Source organism: Rattus rattus, chromosome 11 (assembly GCF_011064425.1).
Source record: "Rattus rattus isolate New Zealand chromosome 11, Rrattus_CSIRO_v1, whole genome shotgun sequence".
Lineage (NCBI taxonomy): Eukaryota > Metazoa > Chordata > Mammalia > Rodentia > Muridae > Rattus > Rattus rattus.
Genome location: NC_046164.1, coordinates 68,845,681 through 68,869,844, shown reverse-complemented (window position 1 = coordinate 68,869,844; position 24,164 = coordinate 68,845,681). Strand labels below are relative to the sequence as shown.

The 24,164-nt window shown below is 50.6% G+C and overlaps 1 protein-coding gene across 3 annotated transcripts in view; it reads right to left on the bottom strand.

The window, feature by feature from the left end:
- Positions 1-24,164, bottom strand: part of Sorcs2 (sortilin related VPS10 domain containing receptor 2) — a 362,100-nt gene that overhangs the window by 198,091 nt on the left and 139,845 nt on the right. For 2 of the 3 annotated variants that reach the window (XM_032916916.1, XM_032916917.1), the window contains exon 2: positions 13,800-13,867. In XM_032916916.1, the coding sequence (XP_032772807.1) occupies positions 13,800-13,867 (68 nt within the window). Of the gene's footprint in view, positions 1-13,799; positions 13,868-19,504; positions 19,537-24,164 lie in introns of those variants that run through there. The other variant, XM_032916919.1, reaches the window with a different exon arrangement.

The following is a 24,164-nucleotide window of genomic DNA, read 5'->3' as shown; positions in this document are numbered from 1 at the left end:
TGGGAGAGATCAGCCCCTGCATTCAAAGAACAAAGGCTGCAGAGAGTCACCCACCCTCCAACCCTAGGAGAATGGTGTGCTAGAGGCTGAGAGAGCAGTGAAAGCAACTCAATAGACTCTGAGTCAGGAAAGCCCCAGTCATCCCTGACCCAGACTCAACACAGGGGTGGTGGGGTCACTAATGTGGGTGTCAAAGGCCACCCAGGCCTTAGCACCTCTGCTCCCCAGGACTGCTCAGAGTTGGCCCTGACACTTTCAATGTCTGTGGCCAGCCGCTCCCCATGAAGGAACCCTCCTTAGTAAAAAGGCCACTTCAATAATGTATCCCACTCCTTTCTCTGCCATTTGGGCTCCACTGTACTATCCCTGGACCCCAGGACAGTCTCAGAAGCCTGGAAATAGATTTTTCATAGACCTCCATAGACCTCTCCTTCACACCCTAGCCCAACTGGAAATAATGACTTCAAATCCTTCCTGGTGTTAAATTCATTTGCAATGGTTCTCTATCTGTCCACAAACCCTTGCTCTGAACCCAGGCTTTTCTTCTCTGTGAGTTGCTTTACCTACAAAACATGCAGAAATGATGCTGTACAAATACAAGTTCTGAGCCTGCCTTCCTAATCCCTGCTCTGGGGTTCTGTATGAGCCCAGGCTAACACGATGGGGGATGAGGGTCACCTCTATCATGCCACGCAGCAGCAAGCTCAGAGCTGAAGGCAACAGGCTTGCTTCTACAGAGCCAAGGTGTGATGTCTAACATCCGTTTTCAGCTCAACGGGATCTAGAAACACCAGGAGACACAATTACATGCATGTCTGTGAGGTAGTTTCCAGAAAGGTTTAGCAAAAAGGGAAGACTCATCTTGACCATGGGTACCACCATTCTTTGGACTGGAGCCTGGGATAGAGTGAAAAGAAGAAAGTGAGCTGAGCACCAGCATTTCTCACTCTCACTCTCTCCCCTTCTCCCCCCTCCCTCACTCCCTCTCTCCCTCTTTGCCCCCCTCCCTGTCCCCAATTACTGACTGTGGATGCAATGGGACCAGCTGGCTCATGCACCTGCCATGACTTTTCCACCACAAGGGACTGTGAACCCTCAAACTACGAGCCAACACCAGACCCTTCCTTTGGTTGCTTTGTCAGGTATTACAGCGTGAAAAAAGTCACCCGTGAAGGTGCTTGGAGTCAGAGGCCACTGTCCACAAGCTGGGTTTACAGAACCATGAATATGATTGATTTTCACCCTGCCAAGCAAGCCTTCCTTCAGCCAGGAGACAGACACTCTTAAGTGTCTGTCTTAAGTCTTAACTTCGATAAGAGTTATCCTCTTATCGAAATGGTTCCCCAGTAGCATCAACACCAGTCTCAACAAACCTGCCACATGCTCAGATACATCAGAATCCCAGCACCCCAAACCCCAACACGCAGGAGAGAATGTCCATGCCCAGGCATATATCCTAAGCAGACGCTGAGATGCAAGGTGACGTACACACAGGGACGGTGCTGCAGCTCTGCACATTTCACGTCTTCTTCACCTCAGTGATAATTGAAAGTGGCTCAGATGTCTAAAACCAAGGACCTTGGTTAAATAAATGATACCTTCCTCTTAGATCAGGGTATATTATACAGCCATTAAAAATAGAGACTGTGAAAACATGCCAGAGCATAAGAAAATGTTTAATACATAATTCCTTTGGGATTCAACATTTATAAAACATGTATATATTTGCATCTTAAAAAGTCTGGAGAGAATATTCATCTCGGATATTAATAGTTTTAATCTCGTGGGGTGGGACTAACACAAGGATTGCTTTTATGCCTCATCTATTTTACAGTTTTTAAAAGCTCTGTGGTAATCGTTAAGTTATATTTAGCAGGGATTTTCTTGGTGGAGAATTTTCTACAGGGAAATCAGTCAATACCCATCCCAAGGTCCTCCTAAATGGTCATAGCCTTACCTGGTACCTGTGTAAAGCAGCAGAGAGGTCTGAGTGTTGAAAGCCAGGGTGACGCCTTGTGTGTGTTGTTCAGTAAAGCAAGACCCCAGATTCACATCTGGTCTGAGATTCTGATGAAACAGGAAATAAAGGAAGACCAGATACTAGGAGGAGGGGACCACAACACAGAGAACATGTGGCTGGCTGTCACCCTAGTCCTCAGAGATCTGGTGGAGGCCAGTCATAGTAGGATATGGGACTGGAAAGGGCTTCTGGGGAAGACACAGAGGCTGCAAGGAGGCCCCAGCCAGGGATAGGTGATAACAGTGGTAGGCAACTCCAGTGTAGAGGTCCAAAGAAGATTTGAACTCAAAACAGGCCTGAGACCCAGACCACCAGGAACCTGTCCACCAGTACTGTCTTCTACTCTCAAAAGACAGTCATTGTCATGAGGACCTAGAAGGTGGGGCTCATCTGTCCAGGCCAATTGCTATCATAGTAGGAGAGAAGCCATAGCCCCTACAAACAACCAGGAAGGCCACTCCAGACAAACACTACCAATGGCATGCTTTTAACTTGCAGGCCTGCTTTCTCCCAGAGGCTCTTTAGTACTTGGAATGACCACTTCTCAGTACAGTAATTGCTGTAGGATGGCCATTCTAACCCACAGGACCTAGGTCAAATGTTGAGAAGGTTGAAGAGGGATGAATGAAAGGCAGGCAGCCCCAAGGCCAGGGTGAAGCCCATGAGAATGAGTGTCAGATCAAGTCTAACTAAGAGGCTACATTAGAGGCCTGGCTAGAATAGGACAGCACAATGCTGCCATTGCCCTCAAGAGCCAACCCCATACTCAGTATTTCTCTGTGATGTAGTTTAGGGTACCTGAAGGATTGGTGGCTACATACACATGACAGAAGGTTTCAGAAAAACCATCAGTGGAGATGAGGAGGAACTGAGCTGGGTACTGCATAGGCAGAGCCATTCTGGGAGAGAAAACAATCTTCTTCCAGGATGTCCTTCTTGACGGCCACCCTCTCCAGTAGAATGACATGTTTAGAGCTCCCCTTTTTTTCTAAGTCTCATGTCAATGTCAGTGAGGACAATACCACACTGTGATGGGTGGTTTTCCTTATCCATGTCCCTCTACACTTAGAGTCTCGGGTGCCACTTATGGTCTACTCTAACTACTCTTAACTTCAAGTCTAGATAAATGGATGACAGATGGCCGATGACCGGATGGATAATGAATACATGGGTGGATGGGTGGATGGGTGGGGGATAGATTCCTGGATAGTTTTATGTATGTATGCATGATGAATGAAAAATTATGAATAGATTAACAACAATGGGATGGGTGGATGGATGATGGAGGATGATGGAAGATGAAGAATGAATGAGTGATGAATGGAATGGAGGATGAGGGGATGGACGGTGGATGGATTGGTAGGTACAGGATGATGAATGGATAAGTGGGTAGACGGATAAGCGGAGTAAGCACGTATAGGTAGATGGATGGTTGGATGGATGATGAATGGATAGTGATAGATTAATGATGGGTGGGCATGTGGAGAATTCATAAATGAAAGATGAATGGATAAGGGAATAGGTAGATGGTGATGCAGGGAGAGACGGATATTTGATGATAACAGATGGATGAATGGATAGATGAATAGATGGGTGACAAATGAGTGAATGGATAGGTGAGTTGATAGAGGGTAAATGATGAATTGATATTGTCTTAGTTACTTCTCTGTTGCTGTAATGAAATACACTTACAAAAGCAACTTAAGGCAGGAAGGGCTTATTTTGGCTTACAGTTCCAGGGGAGCACAGTCCATAATGGTGGGGATGACATTGCAACGGGCACGGTAGGTAGAAGTAGCAGAGGATGCCTGGTCACACTGAATTAACACACAGGAAACAGAATTAACAGCAAGTAGGTTCAAGTACTGAGTCAGGCTAGCCTGGGGAGGGTGGGCATTTCACATTCAAACTATGGTAGTGGACGATTGGATGAATGGAGAATGGTGGATGAACCCATAGTTTGGTAGATGAATACATAGAGAGGGAAGGTTATACAAGCAGATAGGTTAATTGATATGGAAGGGTGGGTGAGGAAACAGATGGTGAATGGATGATAAACAGATAAAGAGGGCAGAGATGAACGGAAAGGTAAGAGGGATGGAGAACCAAAGGTAGAGGAAGGGGGAGGTGGGGAGGAAGATTGGATAGATGGATGGATGGATGGATGGATGGATGGATGGATGGATGGATGGATGGGATGGGATGGATTGAATGAGTAAGGGGCTATAGGGTACTGGGGTTACAAAAGGATGTCTTTGAATTTTCACAAATCTCATCCCTGGTTGGTCTGTCCCTCAAGGTACAACCAAGTCTGGACTCCAACTGGGCCTCCAAAGTGTTGGGATTACAGGTGTGTACCAGGCCCATGAGCTGCTGCTTCATGTCAAATGCTTGTTTATTGACTGGACTCAAAAGCTTCCAAGTCAGGGGCTCTCTTGAGATCCCTACCTGCCCTGAGGTTTGTTTAAGTTCCACTCAGCTCTCTGTAGGCACAGAGCTGAAGGGAGGCCATGGGCTGAGACATGGGGGAGACAAGGGATCTCTGAGCCCTGAACAATTCACAAACATTCTCAGGGATAAAAGCCGTCTTTGTAATAGCTGTGGGAAATGGGTCTGGGTTGAACCACTGGGATCCTCGGACAGGAAGTCCCTGAGATCACCAGGAAGGACAGGGACTGAGCGAAGATCAAAACCAACTTCTCTGTGCATACACACAGGCCATGCCAAAGCAAGGCGCTGAAACACTTAAAAACCAGCCCAAGAGCGCAAGACCGATGCCCTCGGATGCCACCAGGACACACAGCACACTACCCTTCAGTGCTCCTCTCTGGGAGTTGTGGTTGTGCTTGCCCTGCTGACAAGGAACCATCGGCACCCCATGCTGTGCCGGTCCCAGCATCTAGGCCACTGACAAATACACTGTGTCCCCTGGGAGCCACCGCTGCCTCATGGGCAGGTCAAGCACCCTGCCTCCAGCTCTGTCCACCTCTCCATTGGGAAAAGCAAGCCAGAATATACACAACATGGCTTCTGCCTCCACAGGGGACACACTCTTCTTAATAGTGAGAAGTGTTGGGAACAGTGGGCCCAGCTGTAGAGTTTCAAAGTCCTGATCTCTCCCACTTGGCATTCACAGACCATGACATCGTGGCACAGTCTATGAAAATATACATCGGGTGCCGTTCAGGGGCAGAGGGTGTGCTGTGTATGTTAGGCCTGGGTTCTGACTGTGAAAACGAGGTACGGGGGAGATATTATGGAGAGATGGAATTAAATCTGATTTTAAACAGGACGTTATGCCGCTGCAGTGATGTCACAGGGAAACAGACACGATCCGAAAGTCTCAAACCCCACCTCTCTTGGAACATGAGAGCAGACAACAGAACAGATTCCCAAAGTGTGCTCTGTGGAACACTGTCCCAAGAATTAATCAACAGAACAAAAGGCACAGTAAAACAAAACTTGAGTATTTGCATTTAGATGTAAAATATGAAATAGAAATGAAAATTAAACAAATTAAAGCCAATTAAAATTTTTAAATGAAATGAATTTAAAAATGAAATATTATGAAGGAAGATGGAAAGTTGCCCGAGACCTTTGCATGGGGAGCAGGCTGTGTTCAGAGAGATCCAGAACAGTCCCCTCGGGTTCTACCCTTCCTTCCCGCTGAGTGTCCTTGCTCCAGAACTGCCCCTGCCACCTGTGATACTTGACCCCATGTCTCTCTCTCACGCTGCTGCAGATGACATTGTGGCCTGCTCTGGCCCAGGAAATTTTAGCAAGTGCCACCGAGCAAAACACTGGAGCTTCAGTGTCACTCATGTGGCAAATGCATCATGATGGTCTCTGCCCTGTCCCTGTCATTGTGACATATACCTGGAGAAGGCCCAAGCCAGCAGCTTGAAGGGTTTCCAGCCTTGGGTGGACTCCCCCGCTCCATGCCCTGCCTGAAACAAGCAACCAACAGCCAGCCCAGGGCTTTGAGACGTCTAAGTTAGCTCTGGCACACTCCTGAGATACACGCTAACCACTGCATTGCTACCAGAACATTGGCGCTTTAAGACTTAACTATGGCAAGATAGAACACGCTTGGGAGTCTTTGTGGGTCTTGAAAAGAGCAAAAGACCCCAGGCTAGAGATGAAGGGACATTTAGAGATGCATCTTGACATTTGGGGTCTTGGCAGTGGCTTGGTCCCCTTTCAGGAGAGGAAGGGATTAGAAAAGGCTTGAGCAACTTGACAGAAGCAGGGGGATCGAGCAGTGCCTACGTAAGAAATTCAGAGGAGCCCTGTGACCATGAGAAGGTATAGACCATCTCAGGAGGGCACCAAGTAGCAGTCCTACAGCCCCTGAATACAAATGGGTGAAATCTGATGATGTCAAAGATATGAAAGTGCAAGCCATCGCACGGACAAGCTGGCAAGATAGAGAGGCGACACCAGGCAGCCCTGTCCCCTGCCCTTATCTGCCTGGAGAGGAGCCCCGGGCTTTCACTACGTCTCCCAAGCTCGCTGCTACCCTGACTGGAATACCAAACTCCCTCTCCATGATGGAGAATGCACACATCTGAGAGGATCCACGTGCAGTGTGAGGAAATGACCAGAACGAAGTTGAGAACATCAATCAAACACCCGGAGCGCGATGACGCCATTCATATCAATTTTTAAAACAAGCTCAATGTTTGGTTGTCTGATTACAGAGAGTCGCGCGTTGTCCTGAACCAATATAAATTGTGATTTATATGTTGTTGTAGGTGTTTAGATTTCTGCTTTATAGGTAAGCTATAAAGCAAATTGGAAATGGCTCACCCCAAGCTTAAGATGGAGATTATTTCCAGGTAGACACGGGGAGGGGGGCGTAGCAGAAGGGTAAAGGGTGAGCATTATCTGAATCTATTGCTGTCTTTACAAACTGTGAGCTCGCCTGCGGAGAGGGAAACATTTAACATCTATGAGCCGAGCTGCGTGAGGCTCCGCTGCGATCAATAATGACGCCCTGAATTCCACTGCTTACCTGTGATATACCTGCTCCCCATCCGCTGACCCCAGGAACCCCAGACACTCAGACTCAGAACAATGGAGACCATTTGGGAGGAACTGACAGAGATTTTAATGTGCACTAGCCCGCCGCTGCCACTGGTCCCCAGGCTGGTGTTTTATGGCATCCTGCACTTTTCTCTATATGTCAAAGATTCCATAATTAAAGAGAAGGCAGGAGAAAGGGATGCTCTCCACCCCCGACAAAGAAGACAGGTTCCAGCCACGCCATTCTGAGGGGAAGCCTGGATCATCCCACTCCAGTGCCGCTGAGGCTGCTCCTGGCTGCCTGTGTGGCAGGCACCTCGGCCTCTGGGTCATGGAAGTGTGGCCCTAAGTCAAAACCACCTCCTTCAATAGCCACCATCAGTGTACAGTGTAACACTGTCAGTATACTGGAGGCTAGAACCTAGGAAGGGGGCGGGGGGCAGGAGTAAGAAGGTAGGCCCTCTTTCTCCTGGCTCAGAAAATGCTATGCCTCCTTTCCCTGCTTGACAGCATCAGAACTGACTGTGTTCTCAGGCTTCTCCTATAAAGACCCCATAAGCGTAAAGAAAACCACTCTATCCCTATGATTCATCCACACATCCAGGCATCTACCCATCTGTCTGTCCATCTACCTATCAACCCACCTAGCCAGGTGTTGCTCCACCTATCTAGCTAGCCACACACAGACACACATATGCATACATACACACATCTACACATCATCTATCCATCACCCCCATTCATTAGTTCACCCATCTGTCCACCGACCCATGCATTCAAAGCCAACATGCATCCTTAGTGCCAGTCAGTGCCTGGTTATGGTATCCTGTGATTAACCGTGTGGCCTTGACAGGTCTCAGTGCTCATGACTTGTGTTCTAGTAATGGCAGAAGCAATATAAGCAAGAACACGGAAACTTCAATGAGAGAGGTGACAAAGAACCTTGTCGGGGATGCGGGGGAAGGGCCGAGCTCTATACACTGAGTGGCGGGGCAGCTTAGGGGAAATTGTGCTGGACTGAACAAAGGTAAAGTCAGAACTGAGGGGCAATGCTAAGTACATGCCAGGCAGGAGACAGCACACACACCGACACCCACAGACACCCTAATGGGTAAAGTCCAGCTTGATCAGATACTACCAGTAGGCCGCTTAGCTTTTCTAAGACTCCCAGCAGGCCTGCCGTCCTATGGACAGGTGGCATCAGCATTTCCTAGCACTTGTTTAGAGTGCAGCCTAAGGTTCCACCTCAGATCTGATCTGCATTTCATCTAGATTCTGAGTCCTGGGCCGAGAAGCAAGGCTGAGCCAGTTTCTCTACACCAGGCACATTCACTGGGGTAAAACAGCGCCCCCAAGCGGCCAACACTGGTTCTTGAAGGACCTGGAAGATGTGAATCCCACACGTAAAAAAAACACATGCAGGGCGCTTCAGTGAAACTGCAGATATGTGGGAGGCCATTAGGAAAGCAAGGTTTAAAAGGCTGGGGACAATAGTGGGGACAATAGTGGGGACAAAAGGCTGAGAAGGTGAAACCCAGGCACTGAGTACTATGCAGGGCCTCCTGAGAGGCTGATCTTCCGTGTGTCCATAGGGCTGGCCCAGTTTTAACACTCTGAACCCAGAGTCCTGGGCCCCCACTCCATTCCAACAGTCACCACTACCCTGACTGCCTCTGTGCCCAGCTTGCCTGGGGGTGGGGGTGGGGAGCTCCAGAAGCATGGATGGGCCTAGCAATACTCTCCCAGAGAGAAGGGAGAGTGGTAGGCACAGGGTGGTAGGCACAGTGGCCAGTTAAGAATGGCAGCCAGGATCTAGCTGTGGATGATGAGGAATGAAAAGAGTGTGGCTGGGGACAGAGAATAGGGCAAGAGCCAGTGGCCATTCGGGGGGGCATTAAGCATCCCCAATGCTTAATGATGGAGTATGGCACGGGCTGAGCGGTAGCTCCCTCAAAGAGGTGTTCATGTCCTGAACCCCATGAATTATAAGGGGGTCTTCACAGAGGTAGCTCAGTTAAGAGTCTCGAGATGAGACGCCCCAAATCGTCTGACCAGACCCTAAATCCAGCAGCCACAGTCTTTCAAAGGAACACACAGTGAGACAGTCATGTGGAGGCGGAGGCAGGGGGCTGGTAAAGTGCCTGCTATGCAGATGGGAGAACCTGAGTTCAATGCCCAGAACCCACACAAAAAGTGCAGACAGTGGGGTACACACTTCTAATTCTAGATCTGGGAAGGTGGAGATAGGAGGATCCCGGGGTTTACTAGTCAGCCAGCTTAGACCACTAGGCCAGCTCCAGGTCCCTGAAAGATTCTACCTTAAAAACAAGATGACAGCAAAAGCGAATGTCTCCAAAGGAACGGCACCGAGGATTGACCTCTGGCTTCCACAGGCACATGTGCACAGTGTGCCCACATGCACATACATGCATCTGTGCAGTGCAGCCACATACATATGTACCTGCACACATGTGCACCCACATACATATCAACACACAGCGGCAAGGACTCAGTGACCCAGCCACCAGGGACTAAGGAGGACATGATAGGCCTCCTTCCCAGTCTTCAGGAGAAATTCTGCCCTGTAACACCGTGGTTTGAACCTTTGACCTCTAGGACTGTGAGAGTCCCCGGCTGTTGTTTTAAGTGCCCCAGTTGTGGTCATTTGTTCCAGTAGCACAGTAGCCCCTGTACCCAGAGTTTTAAGGATGGACACCGTGTATAGACTCTGAGGAATGAAAAAGACTTGGCCAGGCCCTGTGAGCCCAGGAAAAAGGGAGACAGGAGACTGCAATTCCCTGGTGCCAGCCAGCACGGCCTAAGGTGGGGATGTCTCTCCCAGCCCACTGTATCATTCACAGGACCCAAGTCTGGCAGAGGATGCAGAGAGAAGGTGCTGATGGTGGGTCAAGGAAGCCGTGAGGGAGAGGCTGCTGACGTGAGGCCCATTAAACACAGAACAATTAAAAATGCATTCAGCCTCCATTTCCCAGAGCCATTTCCAGAATGTAAATACCAGACCTGTCATTAAAAATGTATTTATTGTGATTACACAGGAGAATTCTTGGGAGGATCAGTGTGCATTCAATAAGTGTGTATTTAATAACCCCACTTAATATGTGTTCCCCAGACACTGGCACCTGAACCACACATTCCATGGGCCTCAAGTGCAGACAGCACGTAGGCAGCACCCAGGAAACAACGGCATGCCCTCGGCCTCTCAGCACCCCTTTGCCCTGTCCCAGTGTGGAAAGCAAGACAAGAGCAGATGACACTCCAAAGAGAAATATAATAGGGACAGCATGGAAACCGTTCCTCACCAGGAACTGAAAGGATACTGGGACACTGACAAATTGGTAAAACTTAGATAAAATGTCATAGTGCTGTGAGCACTGGACCCTCCCCACTCTCCCCAGGTGGGAGCTGTGAGCACTGGACCCTCCCCACCCTCCCCAGGTGGGAGCTGTGAGCACTGGACAGGTGGGAGCTGTGAGCACTGGACCCTCCCCAGGTGAGAGCTGTGAGCACTGGACTCTCCCCAGATGGGAGCTGTGAGCACTGGACCCTCCCCACCCTCCCCAGGTGGGAGCTGTGAGCACTGGACACTCCCCAGGTGGGAGCTGTGAGCACTGGACCCTCCCCAGGTGAGAGCTGTGAGCACTGGACTCTCCCCAGATGGGAGCTGTGAGCACTGGACCCTCCCCACCCTCCCCAGGCGGGAGCTGTGAGCACTGGACACTCCCCAGGTGGGAGCTGTGAGCACTGGACTCTCCCTGTACAGGCGCTCCATCAGCTCCTACGTCACTCCATTCTCTTTAAGGCCACCACAGCCATCCCAAGGAAAGAGTGAGAACGGGAAGGACAGGCCCTGCTTTTTTACAGCGCCATCACATGGGTATGGCCAAGGCCTGGAAGAATCATCTCAAAGGCCCATAAGCAGCCAGGAAAGTAATGGCTGTGCAGACCTCAGAACAAGGGTGTAGGATGGGAGCCAGGTTTATGAGCAAAAGAGAAAGGCATGCACAACTTCAGCTCGAGTCTTCTCAGACTTAAGTCTGTGCAAGCACATCATCAGCACAGAACAGGCAGAACAGAAACACAGAGAGTCACTGCACCAGCGGAGGAGATGGGGGAAGTTTCTGGAAATGACTAATGCTTCTGAATGCATTTTTAATCGAGCCGAGGAAACGTCTGGGTGGAGAGACAGTGACGAGATGAGAAAAATTAAGATCTGTTGCTTCGCTTTGGGGAAAATCCAAATTTAGACACACCGTGCTCGGGATGTTTTGCGAGCCGCCCCATTCCATCCCGCCACCTCCCTCTCCTCCATTTGACCTGCCTTGGACAGATGAGAAACCGGAGGCTCTGTGAAGAAAGTCTACCTGGCCCAGGGCTCTAATGAGGTGGTTTAGCCTCTGAGGCTCCCTATCTGCTTCTGAAGAATTCAGAGCCTGTCACTCAGGAGTCCTGACCCCAGGTAGCCTTTTCTGTACCCCCTGAGTTCCCAGTTAGGTCTCAAACCCAGGGCCAATGGCTGTGGTGCCTACTTAACACATCAAAGTAGAAACTGGCCTCTAGGTTCTTCCCACAACCCCTCAGTCCCTTTATCCCTTTGGGCCTCCTAGCTGCTACACCTAGCTCCCCTTTCTTGCCTCTCCTTCCCCCCCCCTCCTCCCCTGCATGGTACTGCTCAGTTTGGCCACACCCACTCTGGACTCTCCCAGACGCCCTTGCCTCTAACTTCCTTTTATCTGCAATAAACTTGCTCCTCCGCCATACCTCGGAGAACTCACGTTTCCTTTTCATTTCTTTTTTTGTTCATTTCTTTTTTTCATGTAAAGTAAGCAGGGCCTACATCTAAGAAACACCTTGCAAGAGCCCGACTACCTCAGGGAAGCGGCTCCGCTACCCAAACACCAGACACCTTTCCAGATCGTCCCACGTCCTGTCCTGCTCCTCTAGCCGGACTGAGAAGCCACTGTGAGTGGAGGAGGCTAGCATTCAGGAAATCTCTAGGGAAGGTATCTGAGGGGGTGGGTAACAGAGAGACCCGATTGCTGGTGTCTGAAGTCTGGAGTAGTTGAGGATTTTTGTTTACTGGACAAGAAGGATGACAGCTAACTCCATCCATGTGGCGGCATAAGGAGACGGTCAACATAGCAGGAAGGTGAACGTGTCTCTGTGCACTTGCTGTCCCCGGGTGATGCCCCTGAGCCAAACTTCTAGGGAAGCTAAGGGCTGCTGGGATTTTATGTTTTATTCTCTGTGCCTTTTACATGTGTATCCACGAGATACGTGTGCAGCAGTGCATTCGTGGAGGTCAGAAAACAATGCAGGAGTCATTTCTCTCCTTCTACTATGTAGGTTCCAGGGATTGAACTCGGGTTGTCAGGCTTGATGGCAAACGTCTTTACCCACTGACTGGCTCACCCCTGGAACTCAATTCCTGCCTTCATTCTGCAGCCGTGTTCCCCCTCCTCAAGGACCTGAGCGGCGAGATACAATGAGAGCATCAGAGTCACATCCGGAAGCAGATCCTCCACATAGGAACACAGCCCATCTCTGACTGCTTCTCTCAGTAATGTCAGGAGATGAGTTCCGGCTGAGGGAGCTGGCCCAGAAAGGCTGGGGAGGCAGTGACAAAAAACCCAAGGGGTTTAAGTACCACAGTGGCCCGGGCACAGTGGACAGGGTTCCCCAAGGAACACTGTCATCGTGAAAAATCCAACTCCGGGCTCCATCCGAACACTTTCCTAACAATGCCACAGAGGAAAGAAAGGCAGGATGTCGAATCCCACTGCTAGGAGCAAAGCCAGAACTAAAGAGCATCCCCACAGCAGGCAGGTGCAAGGGGCTCATCCTGCAAGTCATTCTGATGAGCCAGGCACAGGGATGCAGGCCCGGTCCAGCGCTCTGGAGACAGAGGCGGGAAACTGCAACGATAGATTCCCAGGCCAGCCTGGGATACAGAATGGGACCCTATCTCAAACAAACAAACGGTCCCGACTGGCAGGTGTTTTTCAAACCCAAACTGAAGTGAATTAATCGCTACTGGAAAAACACACAGAGAAGACAAAATGATCCCACACCAAGAATGACTGGAGGGGCGAAATTCCCGCGGGAGGAAAGGCGCCCTCCCCCCCCAGAGCCGAAGAGGCCCTCATGCTCCGAGCAGAACTGAGGATGATAATGGCCAAGATGGGCTCTGCAGTCTCCTCCTCCTCCCTCGTCTCAGACATCAAAGACGGTCTGATGTCCTTGGGTCCAATTCATGTCTCACATATAAAGAGATATCCCGCCTGGGTGGGTTATTTATTTACAGTTCTTTGGCTAAGCCGGAAAGAAAGCAAAATACCCCAACAATGAGGCCAGTCTGAGCTTCGGGGGGCTTGGGAGCCGCCTATAGAGCCCAGCTCAGAGCCAGGGATATTGTGCAGTGACCTGGATTCACGCTGCCAGCCTCCTCCTCCGGGGAGGAGGCAGAAAGAGCCGGGAGAAAACAACAGGCAAAAAAGAAGCAGGAGGAGAGAAGCTTGCCAAACAGTTGTCCATCTGCCAGCACCCTTTGTCCCCGTGACGAAACTCCTAATCCGCTCTCAACATCTCCATTATGCCTTTCTAGCCGCTGAGAATTGGTGGGCCCCACCAGTGGGCAGGAGCCTCTGTCCTGGGTAGGACTGCAGCCTCGGCCAGGAAACTGGGAGATGATGGCACACAGGTATAGGAAGAAAAAAAGCCCAGCAGGCTGTCTTACCTCCACAGAGAACTTTCCAGAACCTTCCCCATGTCTGCATGGTAGTACTTCGTCAGGATCAGGATGACCTGTGGTGGCAACAGAATGGAAAATGTGGACATCAGCTGGTTTCAGGGTTCTGAGAGAGAAAGACTGTGACACTTCCTGGGGCTTGGGGGTCTCTCAAACCCCACTGCCGAGTAGCCCAGTATCATAACACTTCGACTTGGGCCTTGCTTCTTCTTTGGAAACTCCCTTCTCTTTAGAATGGCTCAGGAGATATCCCAACCCATGAGAGCCACCAAGTAACTACCATTCTGTGGGAATCGTTAAACCCAGCCTCAGACCATCCTAAACTATGGTCAAATACTCAGCAAGGCTGATCCCAGTATGCACACCTTGAGAGTCAACACTGGTTGATATAGGGTCCACAATTGCCTAGGACACAAGCCTCTGGGCTTGCCTATGGGAGCTTGTCTAGCTTGGGCTAACAGAAGTGGGAAGACCTTGAGGTTAGTGGTACCATACCATGGGCTGGGCCCTGGGCTCAATGCAAAGGAGAAAGTGATCCGATCAGCAACACCTCCAGGCTGCCTAAGGCTCCTACCTCCAGGCTGCCTAAGGCTCCTGCCGCCATGCCTGCCGCCATGCTTTCCCTGCGGAGATGGACTATACCCTCAAACGGTGAGCTAAAGCAAACCCTTCATCTCATGTTTCTTCTGCCAGGCATTTTGCCATTGCAATGAAGAAAGTAAACAAAACAAGAACCAAGTGTATTTGGCAAGCTTCTGAGGACAGGACTGTACATCAATGCATCAACACATCCCCTGCAACTCGTGGAAGCTGCCCCTGAGGCTGTGCTGTCATTCCTTGTCCTGGACTCCAGAGTGATGACAGGGGTTGGGAGGTGAGGGTGACAGCCAGAGGGGTCCATAAATCACCAGCTGACACTTTTATTTGTTAAACTACTCAACACAGGTGGGGAGGCATGACAAAGTAGCAGGAAAGAAAATACAACTGCTCAGAAAATGGAAATTAATGTGTTTCAAAGCACTCAAATGTTCTTCAAAACCCATGCTGGGGGGGGGGAGAGAGAGAGAGAGAGAGAGAGAGAGAGAGAGAGAGAGAGAGAGAGAGAGAGAGAGAGAGAGAGATGGTCAGGCAGCCTGGGGAGACAGAGATTGATCTGCAATTATTCTGCTAGCGGCTGGATTCTCATGTATATCAAATTCCATTTCATTTACTGCCAGTCCATATTACCAACACCTAACAGCCCCGTTGTCATGGGAACCCTGGGAGGCGAACCTGGACACACTTGGTTCTGGTAGAAGCCCTTAGCCTCCTTAATTTGGGTTACCACACTGGCCACATTCACCATTCAGCTCCTCCCTCATCAAGAGCAGAACTTTCCAGGCACCAGGTCCCAAGAGGCTGACTGATCAAGTATCTGTTTTTCCCTGATGATTAGAGCGGGGAGATAGGAGGAGGGGTGTCGGTGAGCTGGGACAGCACATAGCTGAGAGGCAGGGATGATTAAAGAGAAAAGCGGAGCCTTGTCAACGGAGGCAAGATTGGCTCTACCTCTTTCTGAACAAAGCGATTTTCTCCCATCAGCCCACGGTCTGCCCAAGTCAGAGATGATCCTCCAAACACAGAGGAGGCAGGCAGAGTGACAGGGCCGTGCTGGACGGGAGACAAGTGTGGTCTTAACCTATTGATTTATATTTCATATAGTCTGCTGTCCCAGGGGGCTTCCGAGGAACTGGAGTGTGACAGCTGGAAGGGACCTCAAAGTCAGTTCTACCTACTTGTTCAGAATGAAATCATCACCCTCTCCTGGTCCATAGCCCAGGCCACCAGGTGGGGCTCACCCTCCAACCTGAGATCAAGTCCCTTGAGGCTGAGAAGCTGAAAGGTGGGCAGTCTCCCGGAACTCCAGCCTACCCACTTAGATTCTATTGCTGTATATGGTGCCACCTCTCCCTGCTGAGGACTGTCGGCACTCTGGATCGTGCATCTTGCCATACTTAGGCCAACCAGACCTTCGCAAAGGTTGTGCCCTGCCTGGCACCCTCTGCTCTTCCATTACCTGCGGTGGTTTGAATGAGAATGGCTCCCACAGGTTCGTATTTTTGAATGTTTGGTTCCCAGTTGATAGACTATTTAGGAAGAAGGATTAGGAGGTGTGGCCCTGTTGGAGGAGGTTTGTCACTGGGGTTGGGCTTTGAGATTCCAAAAGCCCAGAGCAGGTCCAGACTTGTGCTCATACCCATATACTCTCTCTGTTTCTGCATCTGGCCTGCAGATCAGGATGCACGCTCTTAACTCTTGCTCCAGAACCATGCCTGCCTGCTGCCTTGTTACATTCCTTGCCATGATGATCATGGACTCACCCTCTGAAACTGTAAGCAAACCCCCCAATTAAATGCTTCCTTTTATAAGTTGCCTTGGATATGGTGTCTCTCCTAGCAATAGAACTATACCCCATTTAATACACTATACCCCATTTCTTGGCTATTCCATTAGTCTTCAGATCTCTGTCTACACCATACTGCCTCCAAAAAGGTTTCCAGACCCCTGCACTTGGTTCTGCTCCCCATGTTCCCCCAATACCACAAAACCCATAGTTCGGTCCTTGTCGGCATAACTGTGAGAACTGGCATGTGCATACCGTGTAACAAACACGCTGCTATGGCCTAAGTGATAAACCAATACAGCGAGGCCAGACGGGGTCTTCTTGTCTCTGACTGCCCATAAGTCAACTCTACTTTCATGAAGAGGACACACCATCCTGCCCTTGTTTAGGGGGACAGAGTCCCTGTGACACCTTCCTCTTAACTCTCAGTGAACTTTGGGCCTCCAAGTCAGAGGCCTGGGGTTATCTTGCTAGGGACTGCAACCAGGAGACCACCGAGACGATGTGGGGTTGGGGGAGCCACACAGCAAGGAAGTCACCACCTAAGATCCCACCTGTCTTAGTTTTACTGCAGTGAACAGATGCCATGACTGTTAGCATTTTATCTAAGCTCCACCCCTCAGCTACCTAGCAACAACTCCTCACTCTCGCTCTTGCCTTCTTGCTCCCATTCTCTCCCCGTTCTCTCCCCCCTCTCTCTCCCCCACCTCAACTCCCCTCCCCATGCCCAGAATAAACTTTATTTTATACTATACCATGTGGCTGGTCCCTCAGGGGGAAGGGATGCCTTAGCATTGGCCCTCAGAGGCACTCCCTTCTCCCACACCTCACCACACATCCACCAAAACAAATCTCCTCCTCTCTCTTTATCTATTTATAAACACATCAATGACCAAGGCAACTCTTATAAGGACAACATTTAATTGGGATTGGCTTACAGGTTCAGAGGTTCAGTCCATTAGCATCAAGGTGGGAACATGGCAGCATCCAGGCAGGCATGGTGGAGGAGGAGCTGAGAGTTCTACATCTTCATCTGAAAGCTGCTATCAGAATACTGACTTCCAGGCAGCTAGGATGAGGGTCTTACAGTGACACCCACAGTGACACACCTACTCCAACAGGGCTACCCCTATTCCAACAGGGCCACATCTTCTAATAGTGCTATTCCCTGGGCCAAGCATATACAAATCATCACACTACCCAATCCCATGTCCCCTGTCTCCTGATCTGTGGTAACAACGTACTGAAGAGAACCTAGAGCCATAGCCACAGGCATGGCTAAACTACACCCTGACAGCGGTGAACCATGTCGAAGGGCTCTCTCAGTCCTTCACATGCAAAGCTTCCAAGATGGTCTAATTGGTGTCCCTCTCCCATAGATGGAGAAACCAAAGCACAGAAAGCCCAAATGTTTTGCCAAACCATACATACTATGGGCCAAACCCAGGACCCATTCTGGGTCCTCTCAAGCTAGCGGGCTCCTTCCTGCCGTGCCAAAAGCATTTCACCAGCTTTTTATCAGAAGTGGTTTCAAGGAGCTCAGAACTGCAGCATGCTCTTCAGGAGACTTGATTAAAGCGGGAGCCTCCCCAGAGCCGTCCACAGCATGGGTGCGGTCCCCACAGCTTTGGGCATTTGAACTGAGCAGGAAGGAGATAGGGATGAGAGACTTTTCTTGCTTGAGGCTCTCCACACCCCTAGCCCACAGGAGCCCTGCCCAGAGTGCAGGAACCACCAGGCAGGATATAAAAACTCCCTGAGGCAGTGGCAATGGACACTAGTCACTCTTTCCTGCCACCCTGTATCTCCTCACTTCTGGTCTTCTTGGTTTTAGGGACTGGTCCCCATTTTGTGATTATCTCAAGGGTGCTGGGTGCCTATTCTGCCAACTGCATGGCACGAAAAGCCCATGTGACCTTCAATGACACCTCACAGGAAAAGATCATGACAACTGTTCCCTCTTAATCCTGAGGAGACTGAGGGACCAATCTAAGAGGCCCACCTGGCGTCGTACACAACAGCACACATCTCATGCCCAAGCCCAGGCTTTCCCCAGTCATCCTCATCCCCAATTCTGGTGACCTCACTTTCCCAGCACAGGACATAAAGATTCTGATGGTCCTCCAAGGCACTGTCACTCTGAAAGTCAACCATGACATCCAGTTATGGAGGCTCTGAGGTCATGGGACTGGATTGTAAACCCCATAAAGAACAGGGCCTGGCCAACATTACGGTGGAGGGGGTAATAAACCCAGCTAGCAATATAAGCCCTTTGAGCCTGTCTCCTCGCCTTCTGTAGGACTCTTTCATGAATAACCTGACACTGGGGCTCTGGGGTTGGCCATGACTGTCAAGCAAGTGCACTGAGACCTTCCTCATACTCCACCAGCAGCTGCTTACCCGGCCAGCTGTCCCCAGGATGCTGCTGGAGGGCACACCAGACCATCACTGCTCAGGGAAGAGTCTTAGTGTCTTGTGACACTTAGTGTCTTGCTCTACCCCAGGGTTTTATTTTAACACAGTGTGGTGAGTCAAGAAACCAGCACGTTGCAGAGACGCCCTGAGACATTAAGAGCGGCTCTAAGTCTGGTCTTCACCCATCTGCTCATCAAAGCACATGCAGCTTCCTCAGTGGCATTAGGTCTAGAAACCAGGAAACTCCCACAGAGGTCCCACGCTTTCAAAATATCCAGCAGAGAGAGGTTCAGAAGCAGTTTGCCTTCCCGGGGCCAAGAATAATCAGAAAGAAAAACAAAAGCCAACAAACTCGCAGGCCCAGTTCACTGTCAATCAACAGAGACCACGAGGCAGCAGGACAGCAGAAGGGAGAGAGAAGAGGAAGGAAAAGGGCCTCCTGACTCCAGCAGTCAAAATCATCCAAGGAAAGTAAGGGGCCAGAGTCAATGGCCCATTTACCACAGAGGCATTATCAAATCTTCCTACCCAAGCAGGACAGCCCACCCTTGATGTGGCCTAGCCTGAGGTCTCATTCCCCTTAGTCTGACACCTGTCACCTGGCTTTCCAGATCTAATTGTCTATGTAGGTGAATGCCTCACTTCTGACACTCATATTCAGAAGGAAGCTGACTTGTTGCTCTGTCTCCCTGAAGGCCTGGCCCTCCCTATCCTCATCATTACTGCTCCATCCCTGGTGGGCTAGCCTCTAACAGGCAGCCCCTCTCCCAAGACCTCATTACAAGAGCTGTCACTTGGGCCTTTGCGAATATGATTCACATGCCTGTGTCTTAGGGTTTACCATGACACCAAGGCAAATCTTATAAAGGACAACATTTAATTGGGGCTGGCTTACAGGTTCAGAGGTTCAGTCCGTTATCATCAAGGTGGGAACGTGGCAGCATCCAGGCATGGTGCAGGAGGAGCTGAGAGTTCTACATCTTCATCTTCATTCTGCTGTTAGCAGAATACTGACTTCCAGGCAACTAGGATGAGGGTCTTAAAGCCCACACCCACAGTGACACACCTACTCCAACAAGACCACACCTTCTAATGGTGCCAACTCCCTAGACCAAGCATATACACACCATAACATCCTGGGACCCTCCCTCCTCTCCTGTGTCACCTTCTCCTCAGCTCTCTTCCTCCAGGAAACCTTCCCATAGGCTGAGTGCTCCAAGAGTGAGGACCTACATCTGCCTCTGCACCCCACCATCTCCAGAGCCTAGCCAAGTGCCAGCACATCGGTAATGGCTGAGCAGATTAATCAACCGAGGACCAGCTCAGATGAGGCAGACCAGCTTCTGGTGAGGCATTCCCCCACTAATCTACTTGTAACCTGCCCATCCAACCATCCCTTCAGAACCCACACGCTTGGGTGGCTCAGCCCAAGGTCACTGATGGATCTGCACTCTCAGGTCCCCGTTCTGTGATGTATGGGCCCTCAGAAGAGGAAAGATGCTGGTGTGGAGAGCAAGCCATGAGAAAACCTTTTCAACAGCAGCAAGTCAATCCCTGTAGTCTCCACCCCACGCATGATATGCACCCCCACACAGCCCCATGGGTAGGCGGGGTAACCACTCTCACGACACAGATAAACTAAGTGGGGGAATAGAGACAAAACCATGCCCCTGAGGTCACACAGCAAGCACAATGCTGGAATTTGAGTGAGTAGATGAGTGCAAAGTGGGCTGATGTTGACAACAGAGGAAAGACGGGGAGATACTGCAAAAGGTCTTGACACACTAGGCACAGGCCCCCCGATGGGAAAGCAGCCAGAGTCCACATCTGTGGTGCCTGCATTCCCAGATGCCAGCAATGACAACTCTGCTTTTGGCTTAAAGATTCTAAGCAGGGCGGTGGCCAGAGTGTAGCTGGTACAACATGGGGAACAGTGGCTACACTCACAGGTCTCCATGCACGATATTCTGGAGAGGCTGTGGAACCCTCCCTAAAGGGTGCTTCCCACAGCAAGTCACAAGCCCCTAGCTGCTGGGAAGGCAAGTGCTTCTGCAAGGAAGTCTCCACCCCTTCCGTCTGGTTCTAGAAAGGCCTGGCTCTCTTGACCTTCAGCAGGAGGGATTCCCAGGGCTCTACGAAGCTAATGCTTACTTCTGTCCCACAGATGTTCAGGCTAGACCAGTCTCTAAAATTAAACAGGAGTTCCTGCTCCATTTCGACTTCATCAAAAGGTCGTGGCCCTTCAGAGAATGGTTGTGCAAACGTGTGACACCCATGAACTGCTGTCCCTGGGGAAGGGGACGGAGACGGCCACACTACAGGAGACTGGAGAGCATTTGGATGGGACTAACCAGAAAGAGTACTCGCTCCAAATTCCTAGCAAATCAGAAGCTCTGGGCCTACTAGGCTCTCCTGAGGCCTGGCTGGGCCAGAGGGAATTAGACATGGCCTAGTTAAGCAGAGAGAGGCCCACAACCATGCTCTGCAGATGGCAGCATGCCTAAGGTACAAATGGCTACAGCCTCCCAGGTAGGTAGCCACGTCTGGGACAGGGAAGCATGAGTTCTAGCTTCCCAGAATGACCCCTTCCCTCCAGCATGAAGCAGGCTACCCCTCACTCTGGAGGCCCAGGGTTGAAGGCCTTGGTCCGGGACACATCAGTGAAGCAGCAGCGTCCCACTGACTCAGGTATCTATGGGGCCATGGGCAGTGCCTTGCCCTGAGTTAAAGATGCCCATCCCTGGTGCAGGTCACACACTTAGCCTGCCTGAGCCTCAGTGTCCCCATCTACCCAGGTGGGGCAGGAGTTGGCCAGATCCAAGAGCTCTCACCAAGAACGCCATAGCCAATCACAGAGTCTATTCTTACAGCTACCCAGATGCAGAGGGAAACGATGGACGCCTGTTTACCACTCAGGCTCTTTCAAGGACCCTCCCACTACACACTGTAGTGGGGACATTAGCAGCCCCACTCTCATGCAGGGAACAATCAGAACAGCCAAAGTAAATCACAAACCCATTTGTCTTCTGACCTGGCAACTCCACAGATGTCCTTCCCTTGAGACACAGATGTCAGAAGCTCCAGATGAAGACTGTGTGGGGCCTTCTCCCTGGGCTGGGAGAAAGCATTCTCCCCCTGGAAATCTAGGCAGCGCCATCAGGGAGACTCACAGGCTGTGTGAAGAGACACAGGGAAGCCCCTGAAAACCATAGCATGCCACTTCCACATGGGAACGTGGGACAAGGAAGGACCCGTGGGAGGGCTGGTGAGACCTCTCCACGCAGCCCCCTAGGGGTGTGTGTGGATTCTAGCCAGACATTTCCAGTATTCATCTTATTCTGAACAAGGGCTTCCCCGTGTTCAAAGAAAATTTTTAAATAAAACCACCAGGCTGCCTCCTTCCAAGACCCCCTATTTCTCCATCTTCGGAGCAAGCAAGCCTTGGATACTCAGGTATTCTTTGCCTGACCTACGGCGTGGGGTAGACATACACTCTTTTTTTCTCTTGTATATTATATCCTGACTGCAGTTTCCCCTTTCCTCCCCTCCCCCCACTTTGCCCCTCCCCTGCCTTCTCTGCTGCCCCTAGATCCACCCCCTCTCCACCTCTCTTGGAAAAGAGCAGGCCTCCCAGGGATACCAACCGAACAGGGCATAACAAGCTACACTAAGACCAAGCACATAACATCACATCAAGGCTGGGTGAGGCCACCCAGTAGGAGGAAAAGGGTCCCACAAGTAGGCAAAAGAGTCATGGATCTGTCTGGACCCCATCCTTCTCTCTGGAGAATCAAGAATCTGGAGTGGATCCTCCCCTAGCTGGCAGGACAGGAGATGAGAAGAGAAGGGGAGAAGCAGGAACATGAATGACCCACGTGACCCCACATTCTGGTGCTCACAGTCTTTCCTCAGTGAGAGAAGCCAGGAGTTGGTAAGAAACAAGAGCTTCCATTCCCTGGGCAGGGCGGGGTCTTACGGAGCATGATATACACAGCTGGGCCGGGATCTGTCTGGCTCAGAATGGACATTGGTATTCGTCATAACCTGCCCTGTAAACACTTGGCATTTAGAGGAGTCTAAGGAGAGATGTTAAAGAGGCCCCTGCACCCTCTGCATAGCTAGCTGGGCCTTCCCAGAAATGGTTTAGCTGGGACACCATTGTAGCTCTGCTCACTAACTGGACAGAACATCAAGAATGAATCTCCTCGTCACAAAGCCATGCAAGTCCTCTCCTGCCACCTGCTCACTGAGGTCCCACTAAGGTCCCTGCATGTGTCATCGTCTCTCTTAAACCCCTACAGCTCTCAACCCTGTGAGACATGTTGCTCAGGCTTCCCAGGGGAAAGTGACTTTATTTGGCCAAAGTCACCCTATTCAGAGGCGGAGGTCTGCGCTTCTAGTAGCCTCTTTTGATGGTCATAAGCATTGCTGGGGCACGGGGAGGAGTGCCCTTTGTCATATGAGAACATTGGTATAGGCTAGGGGCAACCATCTGAGTCTCTGCTGTGACCAGATTCACATCCTGCAGTCTCTACAGAGCCACCTCCTCACGCACACTGAGTTGTGGGCCCCAGCACTAGACAGCAGCTATGGGGCAGGTAGCACTGGAGGCCCCAGTCCTGTGAGGCCTTTACCTGGAAGCCAGGCTATGCATCAGGGCCACACACTCAATGATAATGAACAACCCCAGAAGAGGACCCAATGAGGTCTCCTTTCATCATCTTTGCAGAGATGAATGCTAGCTGTGATTTAGGAACTATATTTACATAGTTCCCCTGACTTCCCTATCTTGTCAAACTCAATACAGTTGAGTTTCAAGACCTCAGAACCATTGCCAACTTGGTTCATGGCAGCAGCCCAGTGTGTCGGAAGGACCATCTCCCACACAGGTAAGGGTCACCCTGTCCAGCTCCTCAGGGGATTAAAGCCTCTTACTAGCTCTTTTGGGTCTCTCATCCCTTCACTTGCTGCAAGTACTCTAAAGGTTTGGAGGCTGGGCAGTTGAATGCACACAGGCATAGCCCCCGAGCACAGTCACACGTACACGCTGTGGACAGATACCCAGCTCACCTGAACATGCCCACCCTTCCAAGCCTGAGACTCTTTCCCATCAAGTCTTAAGCTTCTTCCCTCTGCCCCAACTGCCCAACACCTGTCTATAGGACTCACCTCAGGGTATCCTGGGATGACTTTGGAGATCTGCTCTCTAGTCTGGCTGGGCCAGGGTAGTGCAATATCTGGAGTCCTACCGGATAGATAGAGTAGTGCCCCAAACTGCTTATCTGCCCAGGACCTGAGTGTGCCCTTGAGACTTTCTATATGTCACTTAAGATCTCAAGGTGAGCTGGCCCTAAACTCCAGACATCTTTATCTAAGACAAAACAGTAGGTACATCCTAAGACAGGCAGAGGGAGTGATGGGAACAGCCGAGGGATGTTGGAACCATTGTGTTCTCCAGCTTCCAGCCCCAAGCAGTGAAGAGAGACCTGGTGCCCTCCTGCGGCTGTGCCACATCCGGGCACTTGGTTATATCAGCCAATGAGCTGATATAGACT